General features: G+C 42.0%; 1 protein-coding gene across 3 annotated transcripts in view; it reads left to right on the top strand.

Moving 5' to 3' along the window:
- Window positions 1–1,980: 1,980 nt before the first annotated feature.
- The window catches only part of stard8 (StAR-related lipid transfer (START) domain containing 8), a 32,363-nt gene continuing 16,284 nt past the window's right edge, over window positions 1,981–18,059 (top strand). Inside the window, exons 1-2 of one of the 3 annotated variants that reach the window (XM_034300689.2) lie at window positions 1,981–2,236; window positions 3,949–3,979. In XM_034300689.2, the coding sequence (XP_034156580.2) occupies window positions 2,174–2,236; window positions 3,949–3,979 (94 nt within the window). In that variant the 5' untranslated portion in view covers window positions 1,981–2,173. Of the gene's footprint in view, window positions 2,237–3,948; window positions 3,980–4,014; window positions 4,604–12,240; window positions 12,846–18,059 lie in introns of those variants that run through there. The other 2 variants (XM_034300688.2, XM_034300690.2) reach the window with 2 other exon arrangements.

Genomic DNA, 18,059 nt, shown 5'->3' with positions numbered 1-18,059 from the left:
TCCGCTTGATGATTCTTCTCCACTTTGCTTGTGTTTCCTCATCTGTATAAAACACGCTTTGGATAAAAGCGTCTGCTAAATGAATAAACGTAAACGTAAATACAGTAAAACCTCTGATGTGGCGTATAAACCGCTTTCACACGCTAATCTTCCGGATTAGTAGCGATGTGATTTTCTGCCCCCTAGTGGACGCTGCTTTTAATCCTCCTGATGTGCTAACCGCAGACGCGCTCCAGATTAGCGCCGTCCCCTCGTCTAAACGTGTCTCAGGACGCTTTCGGGGTGATAACGCTGCGTACGTTTACACTTTACACTGTAAAGGAGGAAACGAATGTTAGATTACAGTGAGGAAGGTGGGATGTTTTTAGACAGACGTTCCCATGGCAACACCCAGTTTCCATTGATAGGTTCACATTTCACATTTAGGTATTTTTATATTGTAAAAAAACATAACTCTGTGTGTGTGTGTGTGACGATAAACACTTCACCGAATGTAACACACAGTAATAATAACGAACTTAATGCTAATGATGTCTGAAAAGCACACGGTAACAAAACCTCAGCTACAAACTCATGCTAATAATTTTAGCTCCACTGCGCTGCTTAGCGTGTTCGCTAGTTTCTTTACAACAACAGCGCGCTTCATGATGCCTTTGTTGTTAAAGACAACTAAGTTTTCTGTCATTTCCTGGTTTACAGAAATCACGCGCTCTGCACGCGGCGAGCTGTTGGAACGTTAGCATGTTGAGGAAAATGAAAAAGAGACGACAGTGATCTGTTGTGTGTGTAAAAGAGAAAATTAGCCATGTCTACGGACGTAAAGTGAATATTTTAATTCCAAACAACGCAGATGGAACAAAGTTTCACCAAAAAGACAGTTTATGTGAACGTGTGTGTGTGTGTGTGTGTGTGAAAGTTTTAGTATTGTTTTAAAAGTTATGCTAGTAGCTTTTAGTAGTTTGCAATCTGAAGAACGATTAGCAAGCTACCTTTTCTCTCCAAACGTTAGCTAGCGGAGCAGAAGTTGAGTTACTCAGTAACGCGACTCTCTGATCTGTAAAAGACTTCGTTAATGATTTTATTTGTTAACGAGGTTTACGTTAGACGCAGATGAAGTCATCAGAAGCTGCACTTTGTGTTTTTATGGCATCGAATGTGAAGCTTTGGGTTTTAAAATGTAAAAAAGAAAGTGGATTAAATTACAATTTCCAGAAAAACAAACTGCCTTTCATTCTGTCATGAATGTGTGTGTGTGTGTGTGTGTGTCGCTGCATAAATAAATCTGTACAGAATCAATCACGAGACCGAGCCGCATTCCTCTCTCTCTGGTGTGTGTGTGTGTGAGTGTGTGTGTGAGTGTGTGTGTGTTGCTGAGACAGTACAGAGCGTTGTGTGTGTTTGTGGACAGTCGTGGGGGGAAAATGTAAAAAAAGTGGGAGGTTTGGAATGAGGACCTGTGTGAGAGTGTGTGTGTGTGTGTGTGTGAGAGTGTGTGTGTGCGTGTGTGTGTGTGTGTGTGTAAGTGTGGTGTAAGTGTGTGAGTGTGTGTGTTTGTGTTATTATGAAGTTCTCTGAGAACAGAGTGTAAAATATTAAAATGTTTGTGAAACTGAAAAATGTGAAAAATATCCAGTAAAGTGTGAAACTGCCGGAGAAAAAAGAGTTCTTTCTTTCTTTCTTTCTTTCTTTCTTTGTTTTTGCTGTAAATTATAATTATTATATTTTTATTTTTAATTTTTTACAGTTCTGATTGAATTTATTTGATCATTTGTTTTTCTAATTCTGATGTTATTTATTTATTTTTCTGTTTGATATTTTTTAAACTTGTATCGATATTTAATTTTATGATTTTGTTTGTGTATTTATATTTTAATTTAGTTAGCATATTAGCATTTAGCGAGTCCCACATCTGCATGAACAATACTGAGTCTGTGTGTTAGCGGTTAGCATTAGCATGTGTGGTATGCGGGAGCGCCGGCCCCTTGGCTCTGAAACTCAGCAGTCACACACACACACACACTCTCCTCCCTCTGCAGTGAATGAGTGAAACAGCCCTAGTCAGTCTCTCACACACTCTCACACACTCTCACACTCTCACAAACACTCTCACACACACCTGCATGACCTTTCACCCCTGACTTTCTGACCCCTGAACTGCATCAGGGCACTGAGGATGAAGAGGATGAGGAGGGCGGGGCTCTTCAGCTGTCTGTCTGGACTTCTCTCTAAAACCAAGGTGAGACACCACAGACACGGAGAGAGAGAGAGACAGACAGAGAGACAGACAGAGAGATAGAGAGACAGAGAGAGAGACAGAGAGAGAGACAGACAGACAGAGAGAGACAGACAGAGACCGAGACAGAGAGAAAGAGAGAGAGAGAGACAGAGAGAGAGAGACAGACAGAGAGAAAGAGAGAGAGAGACAGAGAGAGAGACAGACAGAGACAGAGAGAGAGAGAGAGACAGAGAGAGAGACAGACAGAGAGACAGCAGGTGAGACAGGTGCACAGTGCAGTGTGTGACAGTGGAGTGTATCGACTCCGAGCCACACACACACAGATTTTGGGGAAACAATAAATGCAGCTGTTATTTTTCAAATCTGGCAGTTGTGTGTGTGTGTGTGTGTGTGTGTTTGTTCTGAGGAATGTGTGTGTTTCTGTTAGTAGAGCATGTGTTCAACTCTGTGAGTGTGTGTCACTGAGTTGTGTGTGTATTTGCACTTACATTTAAAACGGTCAGTGTGTGTGTGTGTGTGTGTGTGTGTGTGTGTGTGTGTGTGTGTGGGTGCTCTGTAGTGAGTGTGTTCTCCTCTCTGTTACCACGACGACCTCCTTTTTTAAAAGTTGCCCTCCACTGAGGTTCCTGTGTCTCGGCCAATGGGCTTCTCTGGAAGTTCGATGACATCACTGCATTCCGCTGGTGTATTTATACGGAGAGATTTTCCAGCGAGCCGTGTAACGGTCTGTTCTGGAAAACACGAGCGCAGGAGGAGAGGGAAAACCTGGAATTATGGGATTATTACAGAATTACTGTTATTCCTGTCTGACAGTTTCCGAGTGTTTATGGCTAACATGGAGAACAAAAACAAAATTAACAACACGCTCGGGGTCCAGAATGAGAACTCGTCTATACACACACACACACACACACACACACACACACACACACACACAATACACGGGCCGAATCACAGCGTTCACAGAGTTCTGCATTCTGATTGGTCAGAAGGTGTTGATTAGTTTTCTCTAACAGCAGCTCTGACAGTAGCGCAGGTTTATATTAATGCACTCGTTCTATTACATTATCGTTTCTATAGTAACAGCTCATTCACAGGGACGCGTACAGATTAAACAGATTAAAAAAAAGTGTGTAATCGTTGTTATGGTGAAGTTTTCTGTAAGGAAAAATGTGTTTATGTAACATGTATGGAAGGAGTCTCCAGTGTCAGTGCTTTGTAACAGTCAGAGGTAAAGCTGTAACTTTAAGTTTTCAATATCTTTAGGACGGAGGAGTTTACGCTTCTTTGTGTTTTCTCGCTAACAACAACGTCAAGCTGCGTTTATTTTAGTCTTAAAGTCTTATTAACTTTAAGAGAGAGAATAAAGAGAGGCTGGTGAGGGAACGACTGTTTATAGCTGCTATAACGTAAGTGACAGTGACGTGATATTAGTGATGCGATAGCGATGATGTGATATTGTGACATTAATGATGTGATAGTGATGTGTCATTAATGACATGATAGTAATGACGAGATAATGATGTGATATTGTGACATTAATGACGTGATATTAGTGATGTGTCATTAATGACATTATACTGTTGATGAGACATTAATGACATAATAGTAATGAATTAATAATGATATTAATGACGTCACATTAGTGTGAGATTAATCATGTGATTAATGTAATTATGTGATATAATAATGTTATTATTTCTCCATTTCAGATGCTAGTGTCGTGTGGATCTAAGCGTCCCGGTGAGTCTCCATTATTACACTCTGAAATAATCACACTGGGAGAATTCAATTAATTAATTAATTATATAAATATATATATATATATAGATGAACTAATGATGAATTATCTAACAGTAGAATACACTACACAATACTACACAAATCTTTGCATTATTATATATACATTTACTGAAAACAGAAACAAAACAACTTTTAAAAACCTTCACAGGATGAAACAATATTGTAGTTTTCACTTAAAGTGGGCGTGGTCTGTACACTACATATCCCATGATGCTCAGCGACTCCGAGTCGGCAGAACGCGCGCGTGTCAGGAAGCGGTCAGTTCATTTTTTGGGGGGGGGTTTAAAAATGAACCCTGAGCAGAAGAGTAACTTTATAGCAACTTGATAGCGGTATGTGCGGGAAAGTGCGGGGCTGGGAGTGAGAGGAGAAGAGAAGGAGAGAAGTGAGGAGGAGAAGAAGAAGGAGAAGAAGAAGTCCAGGACGCAGTGCGCGTGAGAAACGCAGAGGAACGCGAAGGTGAGGGAAAAATGGATAAAAGTGTGCAGCAGAAGAGTGTCAGGACCTCTGCATACAGAGCTTTACCCGTGCTGAGGAGGAAGAGCAAACACACACAGCTTTTAGGTGAGTTCACAAATTAAAAAAAAAAAAAAAAAAAAAGGACAAACCTCTCTTTATTAACTCTACAATAAATCCTCTATCCGCTCCTGCGCATGCGCAAAGGTGTGCGGCTTTTAATCTGGTACCTGTAATGATAAAGTGCTTGTCTTTCTCCTACAGAATCAGGCTTTTACTGGATCCTGATTGGTCAGAAGGTGTTGATTAGTTTTCTAAAACAGCAGCTCTGACAGTAGCGCAGCTGTAAATCACAGGTTTATATTAATGCACTCATTTTTCACTTAGAGCGTGTAAATACTGAAAATGTTTTCTGTAAGGCGAGGTGCATTTATGTAACATGAATGGAAGGAGTCTCCAGTGTCAGCGCTTTAAAGCTGTAACTTTAAGTTTTCCGACATCTTCAGGACGGAGGAGTTTACGCTTCTTTGTGGTTTCTCAGTAACAAAAAAAAGGACAAGCCGTGTTTTTTTTTGTGTTATTCATTTAAAGAGAGAGTTTATAGCTGCTATAACGTAAGTGAGAACAGGAATCAACTTGTTTCACTGACATTAAATGTAACTACAAATGAAAAGTACGACATGTCTTTCTTTAATAAATAAGAATTGTAACTGTTGGTACGTTGCAGTGGTGTAAGAGGAATAAAACACTCTGCTGTTAGACAGGGCTGTGACAGTAAATCTGCTTCACTCACACCAAATTTTACTGTAACACACACAGTGTTTATTACTTACGTAATTGAAACAGGAACCTATTGATTCATGACAGCATCGAGGTTAAAGATTGAGTTGACCACAGTGTCAGTGTCACACGTCGCGACTACAGTGGTCTTAAAATAGAGGAAGCATAGGTGTGTGTTATTGAAGTTCATATCAGTGTGTGTTCTGTTATAGCTGTTTCATCCTGTTGGTCTGGGTCGACAAAATTAGTCGCGTTTTAGACAGATAAAATAAAACTAGCTAGCTAAATTTCACGGAAGAAGAAGGTAGTGACAGCTAGCTAGCTAGACGTACAAATAAACAAAAGTTTATTGATCGAATGCAAATATTCAAACATAACATTGTAATTACAATATTTACTGTTTACAATGATAAAATAAAACAAGCTGCAAACAAGGAGCGGGACCCAAAATGGCGTAGTTTCACACAGGCTGCGCCGTCCACCGAAAACAGCTTACGTTAAAAGCTCGTTATCATCTGTTATTCAGCAAACTGTAGATAAAACATAAAACTTAATATTAATAACTAAAGACGTTATTGTCGTACCTGTAATAGACAGTTCAGTTTGGTTGTGTGTGATTAAACAGCTTACTGATACACAGCACAGAGGGAATTATGGGATGTGGGGGTTACCGTAGCTGTGTTTTGCACTGAAAGTTAAAAAAGCGTAGTGTTCTGAAGGTGGAGTTACGATACGAGCCCAAAGCAGAACAAAACAACAGGCACTGAGGCTAAATAAACAAAATGGCTGAAGGTGGTTTTCACTCAGCCGCACTGAACTGGACTGAATTTGTACGGTTTGTGTTACACAGTGTTGTGGTTGTGTTGTTCCAGATTCTTTTATAGAACCTAGTGTAGGTTCTTGCTGAAGCGGTTTTCACACTCAAATGTGTCTGATTTATTTTTGTCACTACTGAGTCGGCTTTATATAGTTTAACAGCCCACTCTGAAACCTGCTGTTTCTCTCTCTCTCTCTCACACACACACACACACACACACACAGCTTCTCTTCAGTCACATCTCTGACCTTCCTCCTCGACCGGCCGCTTCATCCTCCAGTCAGCACGTTTCAGACTGAACGCTTAGATGTTTACAGTGTGTGATGAATGAATAATTAACTACACAATGGCGTGTTGCAGGTGTGAAACCTGTATTACAGATGTGACATCTCTGTGTTACGTGTGTGTCTTTTTATCTGTGTTACAGATGTGACATATGTGGCATTGCAGGTGTGATTTTTTTGTTTTTGTGTTGATTATGTGGAGTTTTTGTGTTACTTGTGTAAGGTTTTTTTTGTGTTTTGGATATTTTCTGCATTATGGGCATGAGGTATTTTATGCTATACATGTGTCATTTTATTTGCGTTACAGATATGTCCTGTTTTGGCGTTACAGGTGTGATATTTTTATGTTACGGGTGTGATTTTTTTTACAGTACAGATGTGACACTTTTTGTGTTATGGGTGTGATATTTCTTGCATTATGTATATGCCCATTTTTTGCATTATTGGTGCAACAGTTTTGATGTTATAGCTGAGAGTACAGGTGCAGTGTGAGTTTGAGTACAGTGTGAATACAATGCAAGTGAGGGTGCAGCATGAGTGTAAGTAGAGCGTAAGTACAGTGTGAGTACAGCGTGAGTGTGAGTACAGCATGAGTACAGTGTGAGTACAGTGTGAGTAGAGTGTGAGTGTGAGTAGAGTGTGAGTAGAGTGAGTGCAGTGTGAGTGTGAGTACAGTGTGAGTACAGTGTGAGTGCAGTGTGAGTGTGAGTACAGTGTGAGTGTGAGTGCAGTGTGAGTACAGTGTGAGTGTGAGTACAGTGTGAGTACAGTGTGAGTAGAGTGTGAGTACAGTGTGAGTGCAGTGTGAGTGTGAGTGCAGTGTGAGTGTGAGTAGAGTGTGAGTATAGTGTGAGTACAGTGTGAGTGTGAGTACAGTGTGAGTACAGTGTGAGTGTGAGTAGAGTGTGAGTATAGTGTGAGTACAGTGTGAGTGTGAGTAGAGTGTGAGTGCAGTGTGAGTGTGAGTACAGTGTGAGTGTGAGTAGAGTGTGAGTGTGAGTAGAGTGTGAGTACAGTGTGAGTAGAGTGTGAGTGCAGTGTGAGTGTGAGTACAGTGTGAGTAGAGTGTGAGTGTGAGTACAGTGTGAGTAGAGTGTGAGTACAGTGTGAGTGTGAGTAGAGTGTGAGTGCAGTGTGAGTGTGAGTAGAGTGTGAGTGTGAGTACAGTGTGAGTAGAGTGTGAGTACAGTGTGAGTAGAGTGTGAGTACAGTGTGAGTAGAGTGTGAGTACAGTGTGAGTGTGAGTAGAGTGTGAGTACAGTGTGAGTAGAGTGTGAGTACAGTGTGAGTAGAGTGTGAGTGCAGTGTGAGTGTGAGTACAGTGTGAGTAGAGTGTGAGTGTGAGTACAGTGTGAGTAGAGTGTGAGTACAGTGTGAGTGTGAGTAGAGTGTGAGTACAGTGTGAGTACAGTGTGAGTACAGTGTGAGTGCAGTGTGAGTGTGAGTACAGCGTGAGTAGAGTGTGAGTGTGAGTACAGTGTGAGTACAGTGTGAGTACAGTGTGAGTGTGAGTAGAGTGTGAGTACAGTGTGAGTGTGAGTACAGTGTGAGTGCAGTGTGAGTAGAGTGTGAGTGTGAGTACAGTGTGAGTAGAGTGTGAGTGTGAGTACAGTGTGAGTACAGTGTGAGGTGCGTGTGAGTACAGTGTGAGTAGAGTGTGAGTGCAGTGTGAGTAGAGTGTGAGTGTGAGTACAGTGTGAGTAGAGTGTGAGTGTGAGTACAGTGTGAGTGCAGTGTGAGTGCAGTGTGAGTACAGTGTGAGTGTGAGTGCAGTGTGAGTGTGAGTACAGTGTGAGTACAGTGTGAGTGTGAGTACAGTGTGAGTACAGTGTGAGTACAGCGGGAGTACAGTGTGAGTGTGAGTAGAGTGTGAGTACAGTGTGAGTGCAGTGTGAGTAGAGTGTGAGTGTGAGTACAGTGTGAGTAGAGTGTGAGTGTGAGTACAGTGTGAGTGTGAGTACAGTGTGAGTACAGTGTGAGTGTGAGTACAGTGTGAGTGCAGTGTGAGTACAGTGTGAGTACAGTGTGAGTGTGAGTACAGTGTGAGTACAGTGTGAGTACAGCGGGAGTACAGTGTGAGTGTGAGTAGAGTGTGAGTACAGTGTGAGTACAGTGTGAGTGTGAGTAGAGTGTGAGTACAGTGTGAGTGTGAGTACAGTGTGAGTACAGTGTGAGTACAGTGTGAGTGTGAGTAGAGTGTGAGTACAGTGTGAGTACAGTGTGAGTGTGAGTAGAGTGTGAGTACAGTGTGAGTGTGAGTACAGTGTGAGTGTGAGTAGCGTGTGAGTACAGTGTGAGTGTGAGTACAGTGTGAGTGTGAGTAGAGTGTGAGTACAGTGTGAGTGTGAGTACAGTGTGAGTGTGAGTACAGTGTGAGTACAGTGTGAGTACAGTGTGAGTGTGAGTACAGTGTGAGTACAGTGTGAGTACAGTGTGAGTGTGAGTAGAGTGTGAGTACAATGTGAGTACAGTGTGAGTAGAGTGTGAGTACAGTGTGAGTGTGAGTAGAGTGTGAGTACAGTGTGAGTGTGAGTACAGTGTGAGTACAGTGTGAGTACAGTGTGAGTGTGAGTACAGTGTGAGTACAATGTGAGTACAGTGTGAGTAGAGTGTGAGTACAGTGTGAGTGTGAGTACAGTGTGAGTAGAGTGTGAGTGTGAGTACAGTGTGAGTGCAGTGTGAATACAGCGTGAGTGTGAGTAGAGTGTGAGTGTGAGTGCAGTGTGAGTACAGTGTGAGTGTGAGTACAGTGTGAGTACAGCGGGAGTACAGCGTGAGTACAGTGTGAGTAGAGTGTGAGTGTGAGTAGAGTGTGAGTACAGTGTGAGTACAGCGGGAGTACAGCGTGAGTACAGTGTGTGTGAGTAGAGTGTGAGTACAGTGTGAGTGTGAGTAGAGTGTGAGTACAGTGTGAGTACAGTGTGAGTGTGAGTACAGTGTGAGTACAGTGTGAGTGTGAGTACAGTGTGAGTGCAGTGTGAGTGTGAGTAGAGTGTGAGTGTGAGTACAGTGTGAGTAGAGTGTGAGTGTGAGTACAGTGTGAGTACAGTGTGAGTGTGAGTACAGTGTGAGTACAGTGTGAGTAGAGTGTGAGTACAGTGTGAGTGTGAGTACAGTGTGAGTACAGTGTGAGTACAGTGTGAGTGTGAGTACAGTGTGAGTACAGTGTGAGTAGAGTGTGAGTACAGTGTGAGTGTGAGTACAGTGTGAGTGCAGTGTGAGTGTGAGTACAGTGTGAGTACAGTGTGAGTGTGAGTGCAGTGTGAGTGTGAGTACAGTGTGAGTACAGTGTGAGTACAGTGTGAGTGTGAGTACAGTGTGAGTGTGAGTGCAGTGTGAGTGTGAGTACAGTGTGAGTAGAGTGTGAGTACAGTGTGAGTAGAGTGTGAGTACAGTGTGAGTGTGAGTAGAGTGTGAGTGTGAGTACAGTGTGAGTGTGAGTGCAGTGTGAGTGTGAGTGCAGTGTGAGTACAGTGTGAGTACAGTGTGAGTGTGAGTGCAGTGTGAGTGTGAGTACAGTGTGAGTAGAGTGTGAGTACAGTGTGAGTAGAGTGTGAGTACAGTGTGAGTACAGTGTGAGTACAGTGTGAGTACAGCGTGAGTGTGAGTACAGTGTGAGTACAGTGTGAGTACAGGTGCAGCGAGACTGCGAGCGCGGTGGGCGATCGGGTGAGTTTAGTCAGTCAGATGTAAATGGGACGGAAGCGGACGAGTGGGAGAAAGATGAAATAGAACAGAACCGAGCGAGAACAAAGAGGCAGAGAACTTCAAAGATAAACATCTGTTATCTTTTCTTTTTGTCTCTCTGAGTTTGACCTTTAAAGGTCAGCAGAGCAGATCACAAAATGAAGCCTGTGTAACCTCATGACCCCTTACCCCAGCTGACCTGTGTGTGAGTGTGTGAGTGTGTGTGTGTGAGTGTGTGTGTGTATGAGTGTGTTAGAGAGAGAGACCTGGCACTGACTTTCTTTCATTCAGACCTGTTTAAACTTGTTAGTTGAAATGAAACACAATCATAGCCTCTATTGCCTTCTGCCAAAAGTGTGTGTGTGGGTGTGTGTGGGTGTGTGAGTGAGTGTGTGTGTATTTGGGTGTGTGTGTGAGTATTAGAGTGTGTGTGTGTGTGTGTGTTTCTGGTGTTAAAGTAACAGCTGTTCTTCAGAGTCTGGCCTAATTTTAAGGGTTGTGTTAAGACAGACTCGTGTGTGTATGTGTGTGTGTTTGTGCATGTGTGTGTGTGTGTGTGTGTGAGTGTGTGAGTGTGTGTGTTGATGATAGGCATGATGAGCCATTCTGGATAAACAGAGGTTTAAGACACTTTCCTCACATTCCAAGACAGGAACAGACAGAACTCGGGTTCTAGTTCATTTCCCAGCAACTTGAGGCACCGCTGGAAAGGTTGCCATGACGACGGTGGGTAGCATGCCGCTGGTATCATCCATGCGTCACTATCGCTCCGTCTCGCAATTGGAAGAAGATTTCGAATTAGCATTGTTCCACTGTAGCTGTAAAAGTAGGCGGGGTTTATCGGGAGGCTTGTGGGTGGAGACTAATGGTAATGAGGGAATAAAAGGAAGGACAATCTTGATCAGTCCTGTCTCACTCTCTCTCTCTATCTCTCTGTCTGTCTCACTCTCTCTATCTCTCTGTCTGTCTCACTCTCTCTGTCTCTCTATCTGTCTCTCTATCTGTCTCACTCTCTCTGTCTCACTCAGATAGTGACACTCTCTCTGTCTCACTCTCTTTGTCTCACTCTCTCTGTCTCTCTCTGTCTCTCTATCTGTCTCTCTATCTGTCTCACTCTCTTTGTCTCACTCTCTCTGTCTCTCTATTTGTCTCACTCTCTCTGTCTCTCTCTCTCTGTCTCTCTCTCTCTGTCTCACTATCTGTCTCACTCTCTTTGTCTCACTCTCTCTGTCTCTCTCTCTCTGTCTCTCTCTCTCTGTCTCACTATCTGTCTCACTCTCTTTGTCTCACTCTCTCTGTCTCTCTATCTGTCTCACTCTCTGTCTCACTATCTGTCTCTCTCTCTGTCTCTCTATCTGTCTCACTATCTGTCTCTCTCTCTGTCTCTCTATCTGTCTCACTATCTGTCTCTCTCTCTCTGTATCTCTATCTGTCTGTCTCTCTATCTGTCTCTCTATCTGTCTCTCTCTTGCAGCAGAATGTGTTTAATTTCCTGTCTGAGATCTGATCATTATCTGACAGACGCTGCTCAGGAGGAAGTGATGCGTACAAAGCCACTCCCCCACGCTTGTCTGTCTGATCTTTTGTTTCCTATGTTGTCCCAGTCGTCCGCTCCACTCCTTTCCTTTTCCATCGCTCACTTCAGACCCTAAGGGATTACCCACAATGCCCCTGCAGGCTTGGCTCAGGAGACAGGAAGTGAATGAACAGAACCCAAAACTCAGAGCCAATCAGAGTACAAACAGGAAATGCCACTTCACCTCTTCTTCTGCTTCTGTCTGTCTGACTGGCATAAGCAAAATGTTTATGGACACGCGCCTTCACTGAAACTGACAGATGCTGAGGCCACGCCCCCTTCACGGAAACTGACAGATGCTGAGGCCACGCCCCCTTCACGGAAACTGACAGCCTTAGATGCTCTGCCCCCTAGATTCAGACTGATAAATGATTTCTCTCTTTCTTTTATTTTTCTTTCTTTCTTTTTTCTTCCTTAGTTTTATGTTTCTTTCTTTGTTAATATCTGTTTTATTTTTTCTTTCTGTCTTTTCTGTCTTAGACTTTCTTGTTGTACACTCTTCTTTCTTTCTTTCTTTCTTTCTTTCTTTTTTCTTAGTTTTTTGTTTGTTAATATCTTTTGTTTTTTATTTTATTTTTTTCTTTCTGTCTTTTCTTTCTTAGACTTTCTTGTTGTACACTCCTTCTTTCTTTCTTTCTTTGTTTTGTTGTTGAGGGTTTTGAGGGTTTTATTAGTGGGTGTGTCTTAAAACTAATTTTAACTCTTTCAGTAACACACCCACACACACACACACACACACACACACACACACACACAGAGCGTTGTGGCCGGAGTGGTGTGTGCTTCCTGGCTTATTGTGAAGTGGGCCATTCAGACCGAGGGGCCAAATGGGGCAGGAAGTGTGAGACTGCCCCCCATCTACCCCCAACATCCCCCTCTTTACTTCAGCATGAGGAACATTTCTCGCCTTCTCCTGCCACATCCTGTTAGCAACACCAGCTTCTTTATCCTTATCGCTCTGTCATGAGCTTTTAAAAATTTTTATTATACCGCAACAGGGACCTGGAGGTGTGTGTGTATCTGTGTGTGTGTGAGTGAGAGAGAGTGAGATGGACCCTTACTGGATTAAATGGAGTTTTTTAAAGTCAGAGAAATGTTGGAAACGTGTGGATCATTAACGGGTTAACGATATGGAGACCTCATCACCACGGCGACGCCGCCGTTACCATGACGGTTCCCTGACTCGACGACGGCAACGCTGTTATGGTGAGTTTAAAGATATCAGGCTTGAAGTTTTATCACTCACTTCACTTCACTCCCTCATCATGAAACGTGAGACTTTGACCTTCGCGAATCCAGGATTCGTTTGCACCAGTGATGTAATTAATAAAGAATCATTTGGACTGTGAAGTGAATCAGTAAATGTTCTTTACATTGTCTTTGTTTCTCAGGACGAGACGTCAGTGACCACGTGAGAGCAAAATATAAACGATTAAAGACCCAGACTGAACAATGAACTTTATTCAGTACACAGCACTGAGTACAGAGAGACTCGTTACAAAGTGTGTGTGAATCAAATGACTCAGTTAGATGATTACTGGTAAAAGAAAGAGTCAGTAGGACAATTTAAAAAAAGAATCAGTCTGAAAATATCAGTTGTAAAGAATCAATGAAGAATGAGTCGAAGGAAATGGCTGAATGGATCAATAAATCAATAAATGAATGAGGTGTAAAGATTCAGATGTGAAGTATTAGAATCAGTAAAGAGTCATTTGAGTGAGAAAAGAATAAGGACAGAAACGGTGGGACATTAAAAGAATCAAGAATCAGTGGTAAAGAATTAGCAAGGAATCAGTAGAGAGATTAAAAGAAAAGAATCAGTCTGCGAAATCATAAAAAAGAAAAGAATCCATAACAAAGTTAATTGGATGATTCAGAGATTCACGGCAGTGAATCAGTTTAATTAAACAATTAAACGGCTGTAAGCAGGTGTAAATAATTAGCGAGGAATCAGTAAAGAATCAGTTGGATGAGATAAAGATTGAGTAGAAAGAGACGGATATGAAAGGAATTAGAAATCAAACGTAAAGAATGAACGATGGATATGTTGGCGTATCGCAGTAGCTAGCAACAGGGGCTAATGTGTCATTTCCAAATCTATAATATTCACTCTGCTTTCAGAGAAAAAAAAACTATGACCCACTCTTTTGGTTCACGATGTTCCCCAGGATGGTGGAACCAAAGACGGTTTGGTTAGCGGTGGATGCTAAGTGTAGTGACAGTGTAATTTTCCTACTAATCACCAACACGTCTGAGGTAAATGTTGATGTTCCAGATGTTTCTGTCACATTTCCACTGTTACTATGCCCTTACACTGTCCGCATAAAAGAAATATGAGCTAACAGAAGGTTCTGCTCTATGCTAGCTGCCGAGACAATATCAGTGGATCTCTGACACACACCCATTTCACAGTAATAGCCATTTCTCTGGAATGACAAATAAACACGAAAACAGAAACATGCAGGAGAAGAGAGAAAAAAGGCGGCCTTTTCTGGAATTGATCATCGTTTCTTCTGAAAACTAGCTAAAGAACTATTGCAAAGTAAAGAGCTAATTGGAGCTAATTGGACGGTTAAATGAATCAGAACAGAATTAGTTAGAATGATTTAAAGGAATCACTATGGAATCTGTTGGATGGTTAAAAGAATCAGTAAAGAATCAATAAAGAATCATATGGATGGTTAAAGTCAGTGAAGAATCATTTGGATGGTTAAAAGAATCAGTAAATAATTAATTGGATGGTTAAAGGAATCAATAAAGAATCAATTAATAATCATTTGAATGGTTAAAAGAATCAATAAAGAATCAGTAAAGAATCAATTGGATGGTTAAAAGAATCAATAAAGAATCAGTAAAGAATCAATTGGATGGTTAAAAGAATCAATAAAGAATCAGTAAAGAATCAATTGGATGGTTAAAAGAATCATTTGGATGGTTAAAACAATCACTAAAGAATCACTAAAGAAGTGACCACAGTGCATTATGGGTATTCTGTAGCCACTAGTCAGATTAGACACTAACTTATTGCAATGCATTGTGGGATTTCGATGTGTTTGGTGGACTAGGATGTCCTTTTAACCTCAGGGTTTGTCTCTCTCTCTCTCTCCACACACACACACACACACACACTTTGGTATCCTACCGTTAGTCCATTACACTCCATATGGAGGCGAGCGGGAGGTTAACGTTAACACACACACACACACACACACACACACACACACTCTGCATGGTGTGTTTGGACTCATTTCCTTCTGTCTCCTGCAGAGGCTACATCACTTATGTTCCTAAAAAAAAGTGTGTTATATCGAAATTAATCCCAGTAGTAAATTAAATTTAGGACTGGCCTTTTGTGTGTCAGGAGGGTGCTGTTCACATACTGTGTGTGTGTGTGTGTGTGTGTGTGTGTGTGTGTGTGTGTGTGTGAGTGTGTGTGTTGGTTTTAGCTTTGTTGGATATCTCAGTGTAGTTGTGTTCAGCAGCACTAGATTGTGATTCAGCTAAACTGATAAACTAGCGAGCTACAGTGAACAGGACGCAGGATTCTAGAACCACACTAATGAGTTTTAGAACAGCTCTGATGATTGACAGTTCTAGAACCGTATTCTGATCAAAAGTCTCTCCTAATTCGAACCTGAAGAATTCTAGACCTGGGAGGAGCGAGGAACCTCACTGATGGGTTTTAGAAATGCACTGAGGCAATGCTAGAACCACACTGATGATTGTAGAACTGTGAGACTTTTTTAAACTGCCTTAAAGCAAAGAGAATTCTAGAACCAGAATTACAATTCCACTCTTACAGTTCAGGACCCTATGGATTCTAGAACCATACTGGGAATTCTCGAACTTGATAGGACAGCACTGAGGGTTCTAGACCCGGACAGAGGATTATAAAACTGCACTAAGGATTGTAGAACCGCACTGTGGTGTCTGATTTTAGAACCAGGACTGATTATTCTAGAACTGGGTGAAGAATTCTAGAATCACCAGTACGGTTCTATAAAGTTCTGTGTCGTTCTAAAAATTCAAGAACCCGGGAAGCAGTATTATAATTGCACGACTCTTCTCAAGACGGCAATGAAGTGTAGAAAGAGAAACTGCACTGATGACTCCAGAACCAGAACCAATTTTAGAACCCTGTTGAAGGTTCTAGAACCAGCCTGGACAGACTGTTATCGGGCAAAGCAAAGTTTCATTAGCAATATATATTCACTGTGAAAGTCTATGCCGTGGATTCTAGACCCGGACTGCAGTGAGTATTCTAGAACCTCACTGGTGATTTTTAGAACAGCGCCAATGATCTGTAGAATGAGAGCAAGAGTTCCAGAACTGAAGCAAAAGACTGACTCACAAAATGGAAAGTCTGATGCTGAGGATTCTAGAACCCGGACAGGGGATTGTAGAACCACGCTGATGATTCTAGAACTGCACCGAAGTTTGTAGATTTACACAGACAAATCTAGAACTAAAGCAAAGCGAGCAGGAGAGAGAGAGAGAGAGAGAGAGAGAGAGAGATTTATCATTGGATGAGAGAGAAATGAACAGAAAGAAATATATCATGACTGTAGGTGAAAGGAGCAAGTGAGCTGTGTGTGTGTGTCTGTGTTTGTGTGTGTGTGTGTGTGTGCGTGTGTGTGTGTGTGTGTGTGTGTGTGTGTGTGTGTGCATGTGTGTGTGCGTGTGTGTGGGGGGGGGGAATCCCGCAGTGCCTCTGGGAGTTCTAGAATGTTGCATTGGGAAACAGGAAGTAAAGGAAGCAGATAAGATCTCTAGAAGTCAAACCACAGCTGTGTATATGTGTGTGTGTATGTGTGTGTGTGTGTGTGTGTGTGTGTGTTATAAAGTGTGAACAGTGTGGCAGCTTTTCTGAAGTGGGTACATCAGCACAACTGTGAAGAGTTTCTGGAACTGCTCGGAAGGTTCTAGCGTTGCCAGAGAGGATTCCCAAACAGCTCTGGTGTAATTCTAGAATAATCTGCGCCGGTCTCGACTCCTCCGTGTTGCTCTAATGATTAAAAAACTAAAACAGTGATTTTAGAATTGCAAGACAAGTTAAGAACTGCACAGAGAATTCTAGAACCTGATGGATTGAATACCGTGCTGCCAGTTCTAGAACCCTACTACCTATTCTACACCATGCTGGTGTATAGGAGAGTTTAGAACCCGAACTGAGGGTTGTAGAACCTCACTCTGGTGTGTGGAACCGCACTGACTTTAGAACCTGAACTGATGATTGTAGAGCTGCACTGAGGATCTAGAGCTGAATAAAGATTTTCATGAAGACACTAAAACTGCACTGAATTCTAGAACCTGACCGACACTTTTAGAACTTTTTACACTGACGAATCTGGGACCAGACTAATAACTTTAGAACCCTGCGGAGGATTCTAGAACCGGAATTTTAGAACCACGCTGATTGATGATTCTTTCAGAACTGCACTGAGGATTGTAGAACCACACTCTGGTGTCTGGAACTTTTTTTTAATCTAGACTGATGGTTTTAGACCTGCACTGAGGATTATAGAACCGGAAGGAGGGTTCTACAATCATCTAGAATCATTCTAAACCTTTACACATTGCATGATGATTCTAGAACCTGAATGACCATTTTAGCACTGCATTGAGGAATCTAGAACCAGATTCTAGAACTGCAGCGTGTCTTATATTTCTCTCTGGTTAACTCGTTTCTCGTTCGTTCTTCTCTAATCATATTTGAAGTGAGAGAAGAAGTAAAGATCTGAGGCCGGTTCTCTCCATCATTAACGAGATGTTTGAATAGGAGATGGTTCTGTGTTCTCGTCTCAATCAGAGCTGGAATTGTTCCCACGTTTGCTGATGAAAAAACCTCATCTTAACTGAAACCCCAGAGATACGCTAATTACCCCGGCACGGCTCTGCGCTAATCTCTTCTCCATTTCCCGCTTGCTGTACGTGTCTCTATATGTGTGTCCGTTAAGCACCGCCATTAAAATTCCTCACTCTGGCCCTTCATTAGAACGTTTAACGAGCTTCTGGCTTTGTGAATAATTTACCCTCGTTATGTACGCAAATGAGATGGGAGTCTGCATCACTGTGTAAAGCAGTAGTGTGTCTTTTCTTCTGATCTGAGCTCAGTTTTTATGGAGCTCTTTATTAAAGTTTTATGTATAGATTTATAAAAATAGTAAACTTCTAAAAGGTTCTAATCACATCATGTTCCTCAGTGACACTCTAATGTAATTAACACTAATGACTCATGAACTGTAGCCCCACAGTCCCACGTTCTCGGGTTTTCAGAGCTCTGTTTTTTTCAGAGTTCTGTGTTTGTTTACAGGGACATGTTTTTTTTTGTGTTTTTTTTTTGAAGGTCACATGTTTTTAAGGCTTCATGGTTTTCCAGGTCTCTGTGTTTTCAGAGTCCTGTTTTTTTCAGGGATCTGT

This window comes from Pangasianodon hypophthalmus, chromosome 27, assembly GCF_027358585.1.
Source record: "Pangasianodon hypophthalmus isolate fPanHyp1 chromosome 27, fPanHyp1.pri, whole genome shotgun sequence".
In the NCBI taxonomy this organism is placed as follows: Eukaryota; Metazoa; Chordata; class Actinopteri; order Siluriformes; family Pangasiidae; genus Pangasianodon; species Pangasianodon hypophthalmus.
The sequence above is the reverse complement of the archived record's forward strand: the minus strand, read 5'-3'. Positions and strand labels throughout refer to the sequence as shown.